Here is an 18,007-nt window from a genome sequence, read left to right as displayed (position 1 = left end):
AAGTTTCTTTAATTTAAAAGTATTTTAACCAAATACAATTTACGTACAGCGAAGCGTGCATTTAAATAATACACAATGTTTTAAAATATGTTCTATTTTATTATGTGTGAGAAATAAAGTTAGCGTCATCAGTTAGTTAAGTGCTGACGTCACGACACGTGCTTTAGTTAATTAGAGTAGGTAGTTATCATTTATATAAGTGTAATATGTAAAGGTAAATTGGATTTTAATAAAAACCTTTTCTTGTCACTTGACATGATTTAATTGTATCACTTTCAATTTGTAAAATTATAGTCAAATGTAAAGACAACATGTTTAATCAGAGACAAGACTTATTTAATTTTAAAATAGGCCGATTTTATCATATCCGCGCCCATTTCACCGATCATGATGGTCGGACCATTAGTGTTGCCACTCGTAAGATTAGGCATGACGCTGGCATCTATTACTCTTAAACCACGTACACCATGCACCCTCAGATAGTTGTCTACGACAGAATCTTCTGCACTTGGACCCATTTTCGCTGTTCCAACCGGGTGATATAAGGTCATCATTAAATATTTTGCATAACACCACCAGTAGTCATTGCTTTTAAATTCATACTGATCACATTCAGGTAGATTTACTTTGAAAATAAATGCGTTTATCGATCTGAAGTACGGTGTGTCTACTATACTAGTAAGTATTTTTAGGCCGTCAATAGTGGCTTTAATATCTCGTGGATCATCCAAATAGTTGGCCTCAATAATTGGATCTTCATAAGGATCACTTGAATTCAAATAAACAGATCCCTTCGAAAATGGATGTAATAAATGCAAGGAGAACACATACAGTGCTTTACGTGCGCCAAATTCAAAAAAAGACGCTAAGATCGGCGATGTAAGTGAAGCAAATCGTTGCAATCCAGAGGTTGAGTTTTTAGGTATCAATACGAAATGGCTTTGAAATTCCGGATAAGAAGCATTGGGGTATCTAGAAAAAAAAGCAGTTATATCAGAGAAACTGGCTTGTCCTAAATATCCAGACCCATCATAAAGATACTTTAGTTCATCGAAATGTAAATCTACTGTACTTCGAGATTCAGGTTCATCGCCGTAGATTAATGTTGGTATCATGTAATGATCTTGTAAATGTTCACCAACGGGTAAGTTCACCTTGCATGGTATTCCCACGGATTCCAAGTGCAATTTTGGCCCTATACCCGACAACATGAGTAATTTTGGTGTGTTTATAGTACCAGAACTAATAATAACTTCTTTACTAGCAAATACTGTAATTTTTTTGCCTTTAATATCAACCTCAACCCCTTTAGCTTCTAAATTGTCATCTACTATAACTTTAGTAACATATGCTCTAGTCACAATTTTCAAATTTTCTCTTGTCCTTGCAGGTTTAATATATGCTTCATATGTGCTTTGTCTTCTTCCACTCGATACCGTGACAGGATAGATACCGCATGAACCTAATCCAAGAGTGTATTCAGAATTTATATCCTCAACTATATCAAATCCGATATGCTTCCAAGAATCCAGAACCCGTTCTGTATCTTCCCTGTATGTGCTATTGTAGTTATCAACTATCAGAGGGCCATTATGACCATATAAACCACTTATATATGGGTTCTTGAGTAATTGTTTGGACTGTAAATTTTCTGCTTTATTGAAATAATGGAATACATTTTGTGGTGTCCAACTTGGGTTACCGGCATCTACCCAATGTTGGTAATCAGGTGCTCGTCCGCGTATGTAGACCATTTCATTGTTAGAGCTACACCCACCAAGCATTTTTCCTCGTGGCCAGGAAATTCTTCCATCCTTACTTCCTAGTCCTGTTCTATTATCAGTTTTGGTTCGATAATTCCAATCAAAATCACTTCCAATCAGGTCAGTATCAAAGTTTGGTACCTAAAACAGAAATATGATTCAATGATTCCTATTAAAATACCAATTAATAATAAAATTAAATAAATAACTTTACATATGATTCCAATGGTGGGTCTGGTCCAGCTTCAAGAAGTAGAATATTCCATTGTGTTTCCTCAGACAAGCGATTGGTAACTACGCTACCCCCTGAACCACCTCCAACAATAATAAAGTCAAACGTGTCACCATCTGAAAAATGAAATCATATCTATTATTTATGATATCTTTAGGACGTCTAAGCCGCAAAATTTGTATTTCATAAAATTCCCAATTTACCATTTAGAATCCGTAATATTTATGGTCGTTTTAATCAGTATTATCAAAAAAAAATCATTATATATAACATACCCTACACATCAATAACATTTGTGAGTGTTATGTAACCTGTCTTGCGATTCTGTAACTCACTTTTCGAACTCACAAAGCGGTTTTCGGATAAGGAGAGAGCTTGTAGTTTATTGCTTATCAGAATGCCAAATTGTAAAATCACTGCTTCACGACTGATTTGAGCGCGACCGCCGCTGCGAAAACCGCTGTGATAGTTCGTAAAGTGAGTTACAGAATCGCAAGGCTGTTATAATAAATTATAATTATTTTTACATAAGAACAGTTCTTTTATGTTTTCAGTAGGAATTTAAGGATTCTAAGAACGTTCAGGTACATGTATAAAATACGTTTAGTAAACCACCTGGTCAAGTAATTATTTGGAAAAAAGTTTGTGTGTTCTTACCTTTAATTTCATCAGATACAAATTTGTCATGTGAAAGACATTGCGTAGCGGCGAAGAAATTAAACGCGGCGTTGAATACTTGCGGGGCAGTACCCGTCGTCCCTGGGCCACTTTGAACACTAAAACAATCCCAAAACAATGTATAAAAATAGTGTCAAAAAACTAAGGGATGGAAAAAATAGTTTTATAGGGATAAAACTATTAAGTAAGTGATTTCGTACAGGCTTTCATTACTTAGAATTAATTATAAAACTACACTGGTACAGATAATGGTTAAAAAGGCCGGCAATGCACTTGCGAGCCTTTTGGCAATGTAAATGTCTATAAAACTTGTTTCACAGGTATAAACGAAAATTACAATTAAGAATCAAATCAAAATATGAACACTAATAAACGTCAGTAAAAATATATAATTAATTTAATAATTTAAATATGATCAAAACCAACCATTGCATTATTAAAATCACAAATTAGAATATTATAGAACCATCTCAAACGTGAATATTCTAACAAATGAAACAAATAGAACACACGTTTGATCTTATATGTAATAAGATAATAACAAGATCAATTATATAATTACTTATAAATATCAATTAATTTTATTTTATGTAATTCTTCGTTAACTGTTTTTACATTATATAAAATCAATTATATAAATATTATATAAAACCTGTAGGTACTAATGTTATAAAATGTGTAGATTCAATTTGTACTACGGTTTGAATTGCTATGTGCAGTAGTGTTGTCCTAGCGGCTACAGCGTGTGACTCTCATCCCTGAGGTCGTAGGTTCGAACCCCGGTTGTGGACTTGCTTTCTATGTGTGCATTTAACATTCGCTCGAACGGTGAAGGAAAACATTGTGAGGAAACCGGCTTGCTTACCCAACACGACGACGGCATGTGTCAGGCACAGGCGGCTATCCGACATCCATTCATATAGGCTTTCAGAATCCTCCTAATTCCGTATTTTTTATAGTATGTGACAAACGACTCTACGGACGACGAAAAAGTGCAGCCATCGTTTTAAGGGGTGCGTTGCTGGCCTTTGAGGGAACCATTTTTTTTAAACAATTGGAGCACAAAAGACCACCAACCCACCACCGACAACAAGTTTAACAAGTTTAAGCGTTGACGAAGCAATGATGATCCGCGTGACGGACGTCCTTTAACAGCGACTACTGAAGATAACATCAGTGCTGTGCGACGCATGATAGAGGAAGATTAAAAGGAGTGACGGAGAGTTTATTGCCAGTTCTTCTTGTACGTTCGACGCCCTTGATTTGAGAACTGGCAGTAAGAACCATCTTTAAGTTATCTATATGAATAAATGATATTTTAATTTTAAAAACTGAAACTAGACCCAAATAACTCATGACCAAGGAAAATAGGCATACTTGGAGTCTTATATATGGGGTCCTTGTCTGAAGAACTAAAAAATATAATTTATAATTCTATATTAATTAACATAGCCTACGACTAATAATTATAATTTAATAAATATTATAAGTAATCCTATACCCACAAATTGTGCAATCTATGTTTAGCATTAGGTAACTTGACACATATCTTCATCATCCAATTATTGTATAGAACATAAGCTGTATTGAATTTTTGTATATATAACAGGGGGTAAACGGGCAGGAGGCTCACCTGATGTTAAGTTATACCGCCGTCCAACAACACTCACATAGCATAGAAGGCTCGCAAGTTCGTTGTGGGCCTTTCAAGAATTGGTATGCAATTTTCTTGAAGGAGCCTAATTCGAATTTCTTCGTAAATACTTCAGTGGGCAACTGGTTTCTGCTAATTATATTTTTTATTGAAATCGCTAATAAGTATCAGATAAGGGTATATTACATCTACTAATAAAGTTACATAAGATCTTTATATTTTTTTAGTCTTGTTTATTCACAAGTTGTCCATTTGACCGCAGTATCCCTGGCCCTATTTAGATAACACAATCCCTTAAGCAGTACATAACGTCCTAAGTGATTGTGATTTGTCGGGATAATGTACGCATTATTGTTGTTCTACAGATTACATAACTGATTATACACATAAGATATATACAAACAATTTTGATCATTATCTCTGACACGTTGAATACAAGACATCTCCTGAGAAGTACTTTTTAGAAAATGTATGTAGAAATTGTTTATTAGGATTACTTTCTACAAACTAATTGATAGATAATGTTTATAGTAACTAAACTGTCGAGTACTAAGAAGAGTAATACGGAGTTAGTTTGATTCCTAACGAAATGATTAACACTGTTTCGGGGTATCCTACTTCTCTGTAAATAATGTAGATACAGAAATAAGTCCATGCCCTGTTAGACCGGAGTTCGCAAGTAGGTTATCAGCCTTAATGCAATGTGAACCATAATTTTTTATTGGTTTTCCTCGTCGTCAGATGCGGGAAATGCTTAAGATAAAAACTAAACCACTGTCGAAAGTAATATGAAATTAAACAGTCTAAAAATATCTTAGATAAGACTATATTCGTGATAGTTAATTACATTATAACAGGTAAATAACCGTAATGAAGGTTGTGCTTATTTTAAGATGTTAATCATTTATTTCACGTGTACGGAAGATATAATCAGGTGTTTCCCGGAATTTATTTAACAACCTCTTAAAATACTGCTGATGAAGAAATATAATGTGCATACAGCGTATCGTTTAGCGTCAGCACTAATATAAGTGTATTACATACGTAACGGTAAATTGCTTGGATTTTAAAAGAAACAATATCTTGTCATTTGAAATGAAATACAAATGATTTGTAAATTATTTATATCTCTATAATATGTATGTATATCCGTTGCCTGGTACCCATAACACAAGCTTCACCAGCTTAGCATGGGACTAGGTCAATTGGTGTGAATTATCTTTAAAAAAAAATTACAACATGTTTAATCAGTATTTCACGACAAGACTTATTTATTTTTAAAATAGGCCGATTTTATCATATCTGCGCCCATTTCACCGATCATGATGGTCGGACCATTAGTGTTGCCACTCGTAAGATTAGGCATGACGCTGGCATCTATTACTCTTAAACCGCGTACACCATGAACCCTCAGATAGTTGTCTACGACAGAATCATCTGCACTTGGGCCCATTTTCGCTGTTCCAACCGGGTGATATAAGGTCATCATTAAATATTTCGCAAAACACAACCAGTATTCATTGCTTTTAAATTCAAACTGATCACATTCAGGTAGATTTACTTTTAAAATAAATGCGTTTATCGATCTGAAATACGGTGTGTCTACTATACTAGTAAGTATTTTTAGGCCGTCAATAGTGGCTTTAATATCTCGTGGATCATCCAAATAGTTGGGCTCAATAATGGGATCTTCATAAGGATTACTTGAATTCAGATAAACAGATCCCTTCGAAAATGGATGTAATAAATGCAACGTGAACGCATACAGTGTTTTACGTGCGCTTAATTCTAATATAGACGCTACGATCGGCGTTTTCAATGAAGCAAATCGTTTCCTTCCAGAGGTTGAGTTTTTAGGTATCAATAAGAAATGGCTTTGAAATTCCGGATACGAAGCATTGGGGTATCTAGAAAAGAAAGCGGTTATATCAGAGAAACTGGCTTCTCCTAAATATCCAGACCCATCATAAAGATACTTTAGTTCATCGAAATGTAAATCTACTGTACTTCGAGATCCAGGTTCATCGCCGTAGATTAATATTGGAATCATGTAATGATCTTGTAAATGTTCACCAACGGGTAAGTTCACCTTGCATTGTATTCCCACGGATTCCAAATGCAATTTTGGCCCTATACCCGACAACATGAGTAATTTTGGTGTGTTTATAGCACCAGAACTTAGAATCACTTCTTTACTTGCAAATACTGTAATTTTTTTGCCTTTAATATCAACCTCAACCCCTTTAGCTTCTAAATTGTCATCTACTATAACTTTAGTAACATATGCTCTAGTCACAATTTTCAAATTTTCTCTTCTCCTTGCAGGTTTAATATATGCTTCATATGTGCTTTGTCTTCTTCCACTCGATACCGTGGCAGGATAGATACCGCATGAACCTAATCCAAGAGTGTATTCAGAATTTATATCCTCAACTATATCAAATCCGATATGTTTCCAAGAATCCAGAACTAGTTCTGTATCTTCCCTGTATGTGCTATTGTAGTTATCAACTATCAGAGGGCCATGATGACCATATAAACCACTTATATATGGGTTCTTTAGTAATTTTTTGGACTGTAAATTTTCTGCTTTATTGAAATAATGGAATACATTTTGTGGTGTCCAACTCGGGTTACCGGCATCTACCCAACGTTGGTAATCAGGGGCTCGTCCGCGTATGTAGACCATTGCATTGATAGAACTGGACCCACCAAGCATTTTTCCTCTTGGCCAGGGAATTCTTCTATCCTTACTTCCTAGTCCTGTTCTATTATCAGTTTTGGTTAGATAATTCCAATCAAAATCACTTCCATATAGGTCAGCATCAAAGTTTGGTACCTAAAAAAGAAATATGATTCAATGATTCCTATTAAGTTACCAATTAATAATAAAATTTAATAAATAGCTTTACATATGATTCTAATGGTGGGTCTGGTCCAGCTTCAAGAAGTAGAATGTTCCATTGTTTTTCCTCAGACAAGCGATTAGTTACTACGCTACCCCCTGAACCACCCCCAACAATAATAAAGTCAAATGTGCCACCATCTGAAAAATGAAATCATATTTATTATTTACGATGTCTATAGGATATTTAAATCGCAAAAATTCTATCTCTTTAAAACACGTAACCGTTAGAATTCCTCATATGTTGGAACTTTCAGCGCTTGTAAATAAAATTGGTATGCCAAAGCCTGCTTGAATTTTTGGCAAAAGAATATTATATATATTAGAATAATATCATTCTTAGAAAGTGCAACCGTATGAAATAGTTAATTCATATTTTTTATTTATTTATTATATACATGATCTTAAATCGAAAATAAGTTGGTGTGGTGGAAACACAAACTAGACACAGTTTTTCTGCCACTAGGACGTTGAAAAAATTTAAATAACTGTCTTATGTACTAAGGCCAGTGACATATACACTATAACATTAAGGGTCCCCGCACATGGGCCACCGGCCACAACCACAAAACGCCGCCACTGGCATATTTCCTGTAATTTTCATACATTTTATATGGACTCGCCGCACACGGTGGCGCCGGTGGCGGCCACACGCTACAAATCGTCGAAGCTTGCTTCTTGTGGCTCGCACCGGCCACTAAACGCCGACACAAAAAGCCGCCACACGCCACTCGCGCGATTCCCCACCCCTCTCTCCCTTGCCTCAGTTAACCTGAAGTTGACGATAACGCACGCACGTAGTCTGTGGTTCATATAGGTAGTTTAACGGACGTGATGTCGCCAGTCACATCCTGCCAAGCCACAGCCAAAGCCAAAGCCAAAGCCAAAGCCAAAGCCAAAGCCAAAGCCAAAGCCAAAGCCAAAGCCAAAGCCAAAGCCAAAGCCAAAGCCAAGCCATGCCATGTCGACCAACCCTCCAACCAACCGCCATGCCTGCCAACCGTAAATGCCAGCCACTTGGAGATGATGGGTTAAGCCAAAGCCAGCCATAATAAAACCTACTTTTTGGAAGACATAAGAAATAAAGAACAAGTGTGCTGTCACACAAAAAAATAAAAGGTCAATTATAGTAGATAAAGATGGATGTAGAATTATTTATATCAGAGATACAATCCCGTCCTGCGATTTGGGATTCAAAAACTGATAGTTATAGTAATAGAGGAGAAAAAGTGAGGGCCTGGGAAGAAATCTGCGAATTGTTTGTGGGAAATTTTTCGAATAAAACTGCCAAAGAAAAGAACATTGAAGGTAAGTTTAATAACATAATATAAAACCATATATTTATATTCTATTTTCTTGCCACGGTATTGCTCCTTCATTCATAAAATAATCTTTTAACGTATCTCTTGCAGTAGACGCTCGTGTTACTGGCCAGCCTGTATTTTGTATATTTTCGAGTCCCACTATTTTCAAGGTGTGACGAAAATTGAAACCATCCCTTTTGCGAATAAAGTTGTGCAAAATGCAACAAGCTTTCACAATGTCTTCTGAGAAATGAACAGAAGTGTTTAATGGGCGATGTAATATTCTCCATTTGTTTGCTAGTACGCCGAAGGTACACTCAATGCAACGTCTGGCACGGCTTAACCTATAATTGAAAACTTTTTTGTCTAAGTCCAAATATTTTCCAGCATATGGTCTCATCATATTTTCACTGAGGCCAAATGCTTCATCACCAACAAATGTATAGTTCAATGGTTGTCGATTACCGACTTGTCGTGGTGAGGGGATATTTAATGTCTTTCTGTGTATTTTATTACACAGTTCACTTTCTCTAAATATTGTAGAATCGGATGCTTTACCGTATGCCCCAACATCCACGAACGTAAAAAGTAAATTCGAGTCGCATGTTGCTAGAAGTACTATTGAAAAAAATTTTTTATAGTTAAAGTACAAGGAGCCGGTATCGAATGGATGAATAATTCTTATATGTTTCCCATCTATGGCGCCTAAACAATTAGGAAAATTAGTATTTTGAAGAAATCCGCTGGCAATTTCATTCCACATATCTTGGGTCGGTTCTGGAATACAAACGGCTTTTAAATAGTTCCAAATTAGTTGACATGTTTCTTGTACTATTTTCCTTGCTGTAGAGGCCCCACGGTGGTAAGAGAGTTCAAAATCCTCAAATGAGCATCCAGTTCCTAGATACCTGAAACAATGAAGTATATAATATTTTTTTGTTTTTACAGTAACTAAATTACAGAGAAAGTGGAAGAGTTTTCGTGACAGTTTTAATAGAGAAAATACAAAAACCAAGAACGTTGCGAGTGGTTCGGCAGCAACAAGCAGTAAACAGTACATTTATTTCAATCATCTATCTTTCTTGAATTCCTTAAAAGAAGTGAGACCGCCTACCGATGTTACTAATGCAACTAATGATGCAGAAACACCTCGCCCGAAAATAAACAGAAATATAAAAAGGGCCGAAAAATCAGAAAATGAAATTCTCAGAACACTTTCGGAAAATTTAAAACGTAAAAATGATCAAATAATCGACCAAAATGACCCCGATAAGCAATTTCTGATTTCGCTGCTTCCACATGTAAAAAAAATCAACGAAAATTGTAAACTTAATTTTCAATCAGAAATATTACAGTTAATTAGAAAGTACACGCATAATCAAAATTATGAAACCTATTCAGCACAATATTATGATTATTCTTCAGGAAATGACAACATACACTCGACACAAAAAGCTTCTACATCTGCCCAGCCTTCTCCACTTCATTCTCATTATTCCGACAAGTCTATGCTTGACATGTCATACTCTACACAAAACTCTTCTACATCTATCCCGTCTTCACTTATAATTCAGCCTTCTCCAACTCATTCATATTATGCTGACCAGTCTATGGAAAACAGTTCTGTTATCGAAGACATGTTCCGTGATGATGACGAGTGATACCAAATTATAATAAACACACAATACATAGGCTGCACTAAACTTGTTTAGTCGTTGAGGAAATGGAATTGACTCGAGAAAATTCAAGAGCGATGATTTATTGGTGGCCACGTTTGTCTCCAAAACCGGCCATGCAGAATGGTATGCTAGCATTTGTTTGCCACAGGTCGTTTCTGAACTCCGTAAAGAGAACTGCAACCGCCGCATCATCCTCCATCACGACAATGCGAGTTCTCACACCGCGCACAGAACAAAAGAGTTTTTAGAGCAAGAAACCATAGAATTATTAGACCATCCGCCGTACAGCCCCTTCTATACTTTCCCTAAAATAAAGAATAAATTGCTTGGTCAGAGATTTTCATCACCTGAAGAAGCTGTGGACGCCTACAAAACGGCCATTTTGGAGACCCCAACTTTCGAATGGAATGGTTGCTTCAATGATTGGTTCCATCGTATGGAAAAATGTGTCAAATTTCGCGGAGAATACTTCGAAAAGCAATAAATACATTAAGTAAATAGTAATGTTGTGTCACTTCCTTCATTCCCGAAATTTCCAGTGCCGCCCTCGTAACTAAATACAAATACCTACGTGTTTTATTTGTTAACTAGCTATTCCCTAGTAGAATAAACAATGCATAGTGATTTTAAATAAAGTATAGATTATTTTACTATAGTGTTCTATGGAGTTTTATGCTAGTGATTATTTCCACTTACCTTAATGTGATAGCTAGTCTTTCCGCAGGTGCGATGCTTTTCCGCATGTTGGTGTCGTGGTGCTTTAATCCAGCATATAATAGAGCATGTAGTTCCCAAAACGTACTTATACTTAAACGAAAATGTTTGAAAAACTTTTTAGGATGGTTTAAAAGATTATCGAAATGTTCGTTGCATTTGTGTACATTCGTTAAAATTGGATGTATCCAATAAGTACGGTTTCGTCTTCTACGACGACGTCTTTATATCAAAAGTAGCGCAATTAAACCTTCTTCGTCAGAGTCCATTATGATACTGCAGGCAAGGGTTAAAAAAAGTAGCAGCCACCGACCGCAAGTGTCGACCACCGGCCACAAGTGGCTGTCGCGCGCTTCAGCTACCTTTGTAGCCGCTTCTAACTTCTCGTGGCGGCGTTTGTGGCTGTGGCGTGTGGCCCGTGTGCGGCGACAGTAAAACCAATAAAATTGTAAGAAATACGTCACAAATCAATTGAAACATTGACGCTCCACAGTTAGCCGACGCGCGACGCAAGAAACCTGTTTTTGACGAGAATTCTCATTTGAATACAGGATGTATTCCTATATTCGAATAAGAATTAAATGAAGATGATGTCTGATTAGCATTTTATAATACAGTAGGAGCAGAGTTTTAATAGGTATTTTATTTTTTATTTTAGTGAACTTAGCAAGTATCGCCCTTAGCCTTTCACAGACAGAATTGATGTTCACTCTCCAGGACATTCGGTCATCTATAGTATTTGTGGTTGTGAACTAATTCTAAGGCGTTGCAGTTGCACATGCGTGATTGTGCAGGACCAAATGGGGTGCACGTGAGCCTAGATTGTGACTGGATCGGATATGCATGATCCAGGCCGATTCAGCTGTGGAGGCTTATCTCGGACGAATGTCATACTCGACCGCACCCGCGAGAGCAAGCCAGGACGGAAAACTGCCAAATTTAAAGTTACCATTGAAATTTATATTAAAAATATCGAATGACGTATTTCAATCTTTGACCCCACCCAGAAAAAATCGACACCATTATCGATCATATTTTTTTTTATAAATACTAATAAACTTTGCCCAACTGTATCACAGTAATATTAGCTAAACATGTTTTTATGTAACTTTTCAATAAGTAGGCCAAATCATAATGGATTTCAATGTTAAAAAGTGTTTAATTTATTTTATTCCCAATTTACCATTTAGAATCTGTATTATTTATGGTCGTTTGAATCAAAATTATCAAAATAATTTAAATAATTTCACAAAATATAAAATATCCTACATACTTATCTATAATATTAGTTATGTTACCTGTTTTAGGTAATAATAAATTATAATAATTTTTACATAAGAACAGTTCTTCTATGTTTTCAGTAATTCCATTTACAGGTTTCTAAGAATAGTTTAAATTTTAAGAATGTCAGGATTCTAAGGTACAAGTACAGGTACAAGATTCGTTCAGCAAACCACCTGGTCAAGTTATTATTTAGAAAAAAGTTTGTGTATTCTCTTACCTTTAATTTCATCAGATACGAATTTGTCATGTGAAAGACATTGCGTAGCGGCGAAGAATTTAAACGCGGCGTTGAATACTTGCGGGGCAGAACCCGTCGTCCCCAGGCCACTTTGAACACTAAAACAATCCCAAAACAATGTATAAAAATGTGTCAAAAAACTAAGGGATGGAAAAAATAATTTTCTCTAGAATTATATATAAAACTACACTGGTACAGATAATGGTTAAAAAGTCCGGCAATACACTAACGAGCCTTCTGGCAATGTGAATGTCTATAAATCATCTTACACAGGAATCAATACGAATTACAATTAAGAATCAAATCAAAATATGGACACGTACAAAAAAAGTTAAATAATTCACAATAATTATATCTAATTAATTTAAATATGAATAAAACTCACCATTGCATTATTAAAATCACAAATATACATCCACAAATGTATTCTTATATTATAAAACCATCTCAAACGTGAACATTCTAACAAATGAAACAAATAGAACACGCGTTTGACCTTAAATGTAATAAGCTACTGACAGGATGATTAATTCATGATTATACATTTATAATCATGAATTAATTTTCTTTTCATACTTCGTTGACTTTAACAATATTTATAATTAATTATGTACCTACTCGTAAATATTATAAGAAAATATATATCTACTAATGTTATAAAATATGTAGATTTAATTTGCACTACGGTTTGAATTGCTAAGTGCAGTAGTGTTGTCCTAGTGGCTACAGTCTAGTTGCCTGAGACCCAACACGACGACGTGTATCAGGCAAAGGCGGCTGACCACTTACTTGCCTATCAGATGTCTATCCGACATCCATTCATATAGGCATTCAGAATCTTCCAAATTCCGTATTTTTATGGTATATGACACATGACCCTACAGGACGCCCAAAAAGGGCAGTCATTGTTTTAGTGGGTGCGTTGCCGGCCTTTGAGGGAGTCAATATTTTTAAACAATTGGAAAACAATTGACAACCAACCCACCACCCACCTCCCAAAAAAGCCAACATAGAAGTTCAGGCGCCATGACACAATAGCCAGTATTTTCGGAATATTTATTTTTATACTAGATTGATTATTGAAGGGAAATGGAAAAAATCAAACATATTATGGGGGTACCTAGTTTTATTTCAAAATAGATAAAAACACTTATTTATTGTACTGTATTAATTATCCCTAAAGAAAAAAAATGCTTAGTAGTTAAATTAATATTATATATTAACTACTAAGAATATTGTGAAGATGATTGTTTAGTGACATAATATTGTTTACCGAACAACCGATCTGGATCTGGCAAATGGGCCACTTATTACTTACCTCTACATATAGTTACGTGTTTTGTTTCGTTTTGTATACCGTATCGGGGGCAGACAACATTAAAATATTAATTATGTTTCAGCACAAAACAAGGGATACCCAACATTATCATCTGGATATATTGTTACAATTTTACGTACATCCAAGCTTATTAAAGTGATTATCAGTGTCAGCTAAAATAGATTCTCTTAGCAAATAGTCTATGGATTAAAACTAAACAGGATGAATACATATCTTAAATTTTCAAAGTGTAACTAATGGTTTTCATAAAATATTTTAGTTGGGTAATTACAAAATAATAGGGAATCAATGGTACTGTTGAGATGGTAAAAAACTAATATCTTTAAGTGATTCAGAGAGAACACACAAAAAGTATATAACCTATGTTTTATCTTACATTCATAAAAAACAATAAATTTTATTAAAATCATTTAAGAAATATCATAACAATCGTTAGTTAACAATGTTTGTTTGTTTGAGGCAAATTTAAAGTCAAAGATTAAATCAAAACAATGATGTTAAGAATAATGTAATTAGAGGTCAATTAATGTCAAATATAAAATATTTATTCAGGTTTCTTAACTTCAAAGTCCATAATAATTTAAATTTCATAATAAAGACAACAATCAAACAAAAACGTTAATAATTAATAATGCTAGGTATTTTGAATCAAAGATCAATTTACATAGATTTTAAATGTTGAAAATGAAATTGCCATAACTTGTTTTATGCATGCAGAAGCAACCAAAAACCGACTACAGTTTAGCACTAACCATACCCTTTATGGGCCAGATATAATCAATTATATAAATATTACATAAAACCTGTAGGTACTAATGTTATAAAATGTGTAGATTCAATTTGTACTATGGTTTGAATTGCTATGTGCAGTAGTGTTGTCCTAGCGGCTATAGCGTGTGACTCTCATCCCTGAGGTCGAAGGTTCGAACCCCGGTTGTGGACTTCCGTTCTTTGTGTGCATTTTACATTCACTCGAACGGTATATAATATATATATATATTCAGTAGTCGCTGTTAAAGGACGTCCGTCACGCGGATCATCATTGCTACGTCAACGCTTAAACTTGTTAAACCAATTGTAAATAGTGGCACGAGATGGGGCTTCATTAAGAAATGCTAATCGCAGCCTATCATAGCTTTGTTGTTTAGTAAGCCCACAACGAAAGCCATTATAAATCATTGACCGATAATTTTCTAGCGTTCGGTTCATTTTCACGTGTAACAAGAGTTTTAGATTTACCGCCAATTCACAAAAAAAAATTACCAAACATTAGGTTACCAAAGAGTTCTAAAATTTTAAATTCAAAAAAAGTTTTCATAGGGAATGTTTCTAACTGGCCAGTTCTAAACATTTTCAGCGTTACCCACGTATTATGTGTAGGTGCATTTAAAAGAGTGACGGAGAGTTTATTGCCAGTTCTTCTCGTACGTTCTACGCCCTTGATTTGAGAACTGGCAGTAAGAACCATTTTTTTGAACAGACGTTCATGTACTTTAAGTTATCTATTACTTATAATTTAACAAATATTATAAGTAATCCTTTACCCACAAATTGTACAATCTATGTTTAGCATTAGGCAACTTGACACATATCTTCATCATCCAATTATTGTATAGTACATAAGCTATATTGAATTTTTTGTATATATAACAGGGCAAGAGGCTCACCTGATGTTAAGTTATACCGCCGCCCAACAATACTCACATTGCCAGAAGGCTCGCATGTTCGTTGTCGGCCTTTCAAGAATTGGTATGCAATTTTCTTGAAGGAGCCTAATTCGAATTGCTTCGTAAATACTTCAGTGGGCAACTGGTTTCTGCTAATTACATTATATCTGTTAACGTAAAATTGTATAAAGACAGATGGTGAAGAGGCTAGAAACATTATTGTGCAGTGTAGTGGTTGCAGTTTATCGAATCCCAAACCATCTAGTACAAAAAAACCTAGTTCAATTTCCATCGACATGAAGGGAATTTAGTATATTTAATAAAGGAAAAGGAAGAGGAAAGGCAAAGGAATCTTATCTAAGAAAGGAAGGAATAATTAATAAAAATAAAAAGACGGATCCTGATTCATTATCCCTGGACAACAATAAATAATTAAATCATATCAAAAATCAGAAGATAAATAAATCTTTTTGTAATTTAGCTTTTATAAGTACCTAAAATAAATAATAATAATATAAGAATTTATTGATTTTGTTAAAAAGTTAACATTAATTAGTTAATTACTTATTACTTTTTTAAAAATAGTTTTCGCTGTTTGTGTACAACCATAAGTAAAATAAATCTTAATATATATAAATCACGTGTCACGTTGTTTGTCCGCGATGGACTCCTAAACTACTGAACCGATTTTAAATTAAATTTGCACACCGTGTGCAGTTTGATCCAACTTAAAAGATAGGATAGCTTACATCTTAATTTATTGCCGCAATATTATTTTATTGCAAATTATCTGTTGATTATTTGACAGTCACAATTCTAACAGATGGCGCTGTGTTGAAAGTACCAACGTTTCACATAAGCTACTATTTAATGGCATAACCACCAAAGAAGCATGGTCGTCCCCATGACTCTTACTATTTCCCTTGGATAGTTTACTACTAAGTAATGTAACAAAAATGTTAGCCACAGCAACGCTTGGCCGAGTCTACTAGTAGTTATATAAAATAAGAAGTTACTGTTTTTGTTTACATAGTTAATTATTAATTTTGTTAAAAAATGATTACGTTGATTGTGTACAACCTGAATAAACAATCATAAAACTTAAACAGAAAAATATTTTACTTTTTAACATACCTAGCAATATGACTGTTATATACGCCACGACAAGTATTTTCCCGTAAAATCAACCGTTTTAAAAAATACCTGTAACTTTTAAGATATCACTTAGAACCCTGTGCGACTGCAGCTGTGTATACACAAGGATGTAACCTATTAATTGGTGTAACAAAAAAAATCAACTGTGGACTTTCCATGTCTCAGTGGAGGTTTGAAGTCAGGAGTACCTACGGGAAAATAGACGTCGTAACGCATATCAGGTATTCTTGATACGGGAAGTATGTGACATGTATAGCACTCGAAGTAAGTCTTAATGTAGCGCAGCCGCAGTGAAGGCGTTAAACAGGTAAATAACCGTAATGAAGGTTGTGCTTATTTTAAGATGTTAATCATTTATTTCACGTGTCCGGAAGATATAATCAGGTGTTTCCCGGAATTTATTTAACAACATCTTAAAATACTGCTGATGAAGAAAGAATTTTTGATCCTACGAAATAAACATTAACTTCAATCTTATGAAATTTTTTATGCATATTCAGTAAGTCTGAGAATTAGCTACTGTCTATCATTCAAACCCCTAAGTGATAAGGGGTGTTCAACTGTTCAACCTGAAATTTTAATTTTATTTTTTAGATTTTTAGACAAATGTTATTATTTTTTTATGATATAGCATACAACCCCTAATTTTCACCCCTCTACGATCAACCCCTGTTTTTTATTATAGTAGATAGTTACTTTTATTGAACTAAAAAAATGTTTCCTAAAAATAATATATATGGCACAACAACGTTTGCCGGGTCTAGCTGACCTTTTAATGTTGTTATATAATTTTTAAGTCTTTTATTACGTTAGAGAGGCACCTTGAGCCAAACGCCAGTGGGCTAGACAGAGTGAAAGAAGACCTGCTGCAGCTGAAGGCTAGCATCTGGCGGGAAGTGGCACAGGACAAGGAGTGGTCTAGGTTTCTCCTTACGGAGGCCAATGCACATTTTGGGTTGCAGAAAAACACAGGTTTTACTGAGGTTTTGGTAAAAGATTAGGGTTTAATCAGCTAACTGGAACTGTTAGTCTCTTTAAATAAGAAGTATTTTAACGAAATATAATGTGCATACAGCGTATCGTACACTCAAACAACGTTTTAAATGTTCTATTTTTTTATGTATCTGAAAAAAAGTTTAGCGTCAGCACTTATATAAGTGTATTACATATGTAACGGTAAATTGCTTGGATTTTAAAAGAAACATTATCTTGTCATTTGAAATGAAATACAAATGATTTCTAAATTATTTATATTATCTCAAAATGTAATGACGACTCATTGGTCTAGTGGTTAGCACCCCTGACTGCGAATCCATGGGTCCCGGGTTCGATCCCCGGCTGAGACGAACATCGATGTAATAAGCATTTGGTGTTGTCCTTAGGTCTTGGGTGTTT

General features: G+C 34.8%; 1 protein-coding gene across 1 annotated transcript; it reads right to left on the bottom strand.

Annotated features, from left to right (window-relative positions):
- Positions 1-332: 332 nt before the first annotated feature.
- On the bottom strand, positions 333-12,945 carry LOC125058117 (ecdysone oxidase-like). The gene is made up of 4 exons (XM_047662156.1): positions 12,837-12,945; positions 2,653-2,771; positions 1,978-2,111; positions 333-1,904 (listed from the first exon to the last, which is right to left on the bottom strand). The coding sequence occupies exons 1-4, from the start codon at positions 12,842-12,844 to the stop codon at positions 333-335; spliced, it is 1,833 nt and encodes a 610-aa protein (XP_047518112.1). The 5' UTR covers positions 12,845-12,945.
- Positions 12,946-18,007: the final 5,062 nt, after the last annotated feature.

This window comes from Pieris napi, chromosome 17 (genome assembly GCF_905475465.1).
Source record: "Pieris napi chromosome 17, ilPieNapi1.2, whole genome shotgun sequence".
Classification (NCBI taxonomy): domain Eukaryota; kingdom Metazoa; phylum Arthropoda; class Insecta; order Lepidoptera; family Pieridae; genus Pieris; species Pieris napi.
Note: the sequence above shows the minus strand (reverse complement) of the source record. Positions and strands in the feature narration are given on the sequence as shown.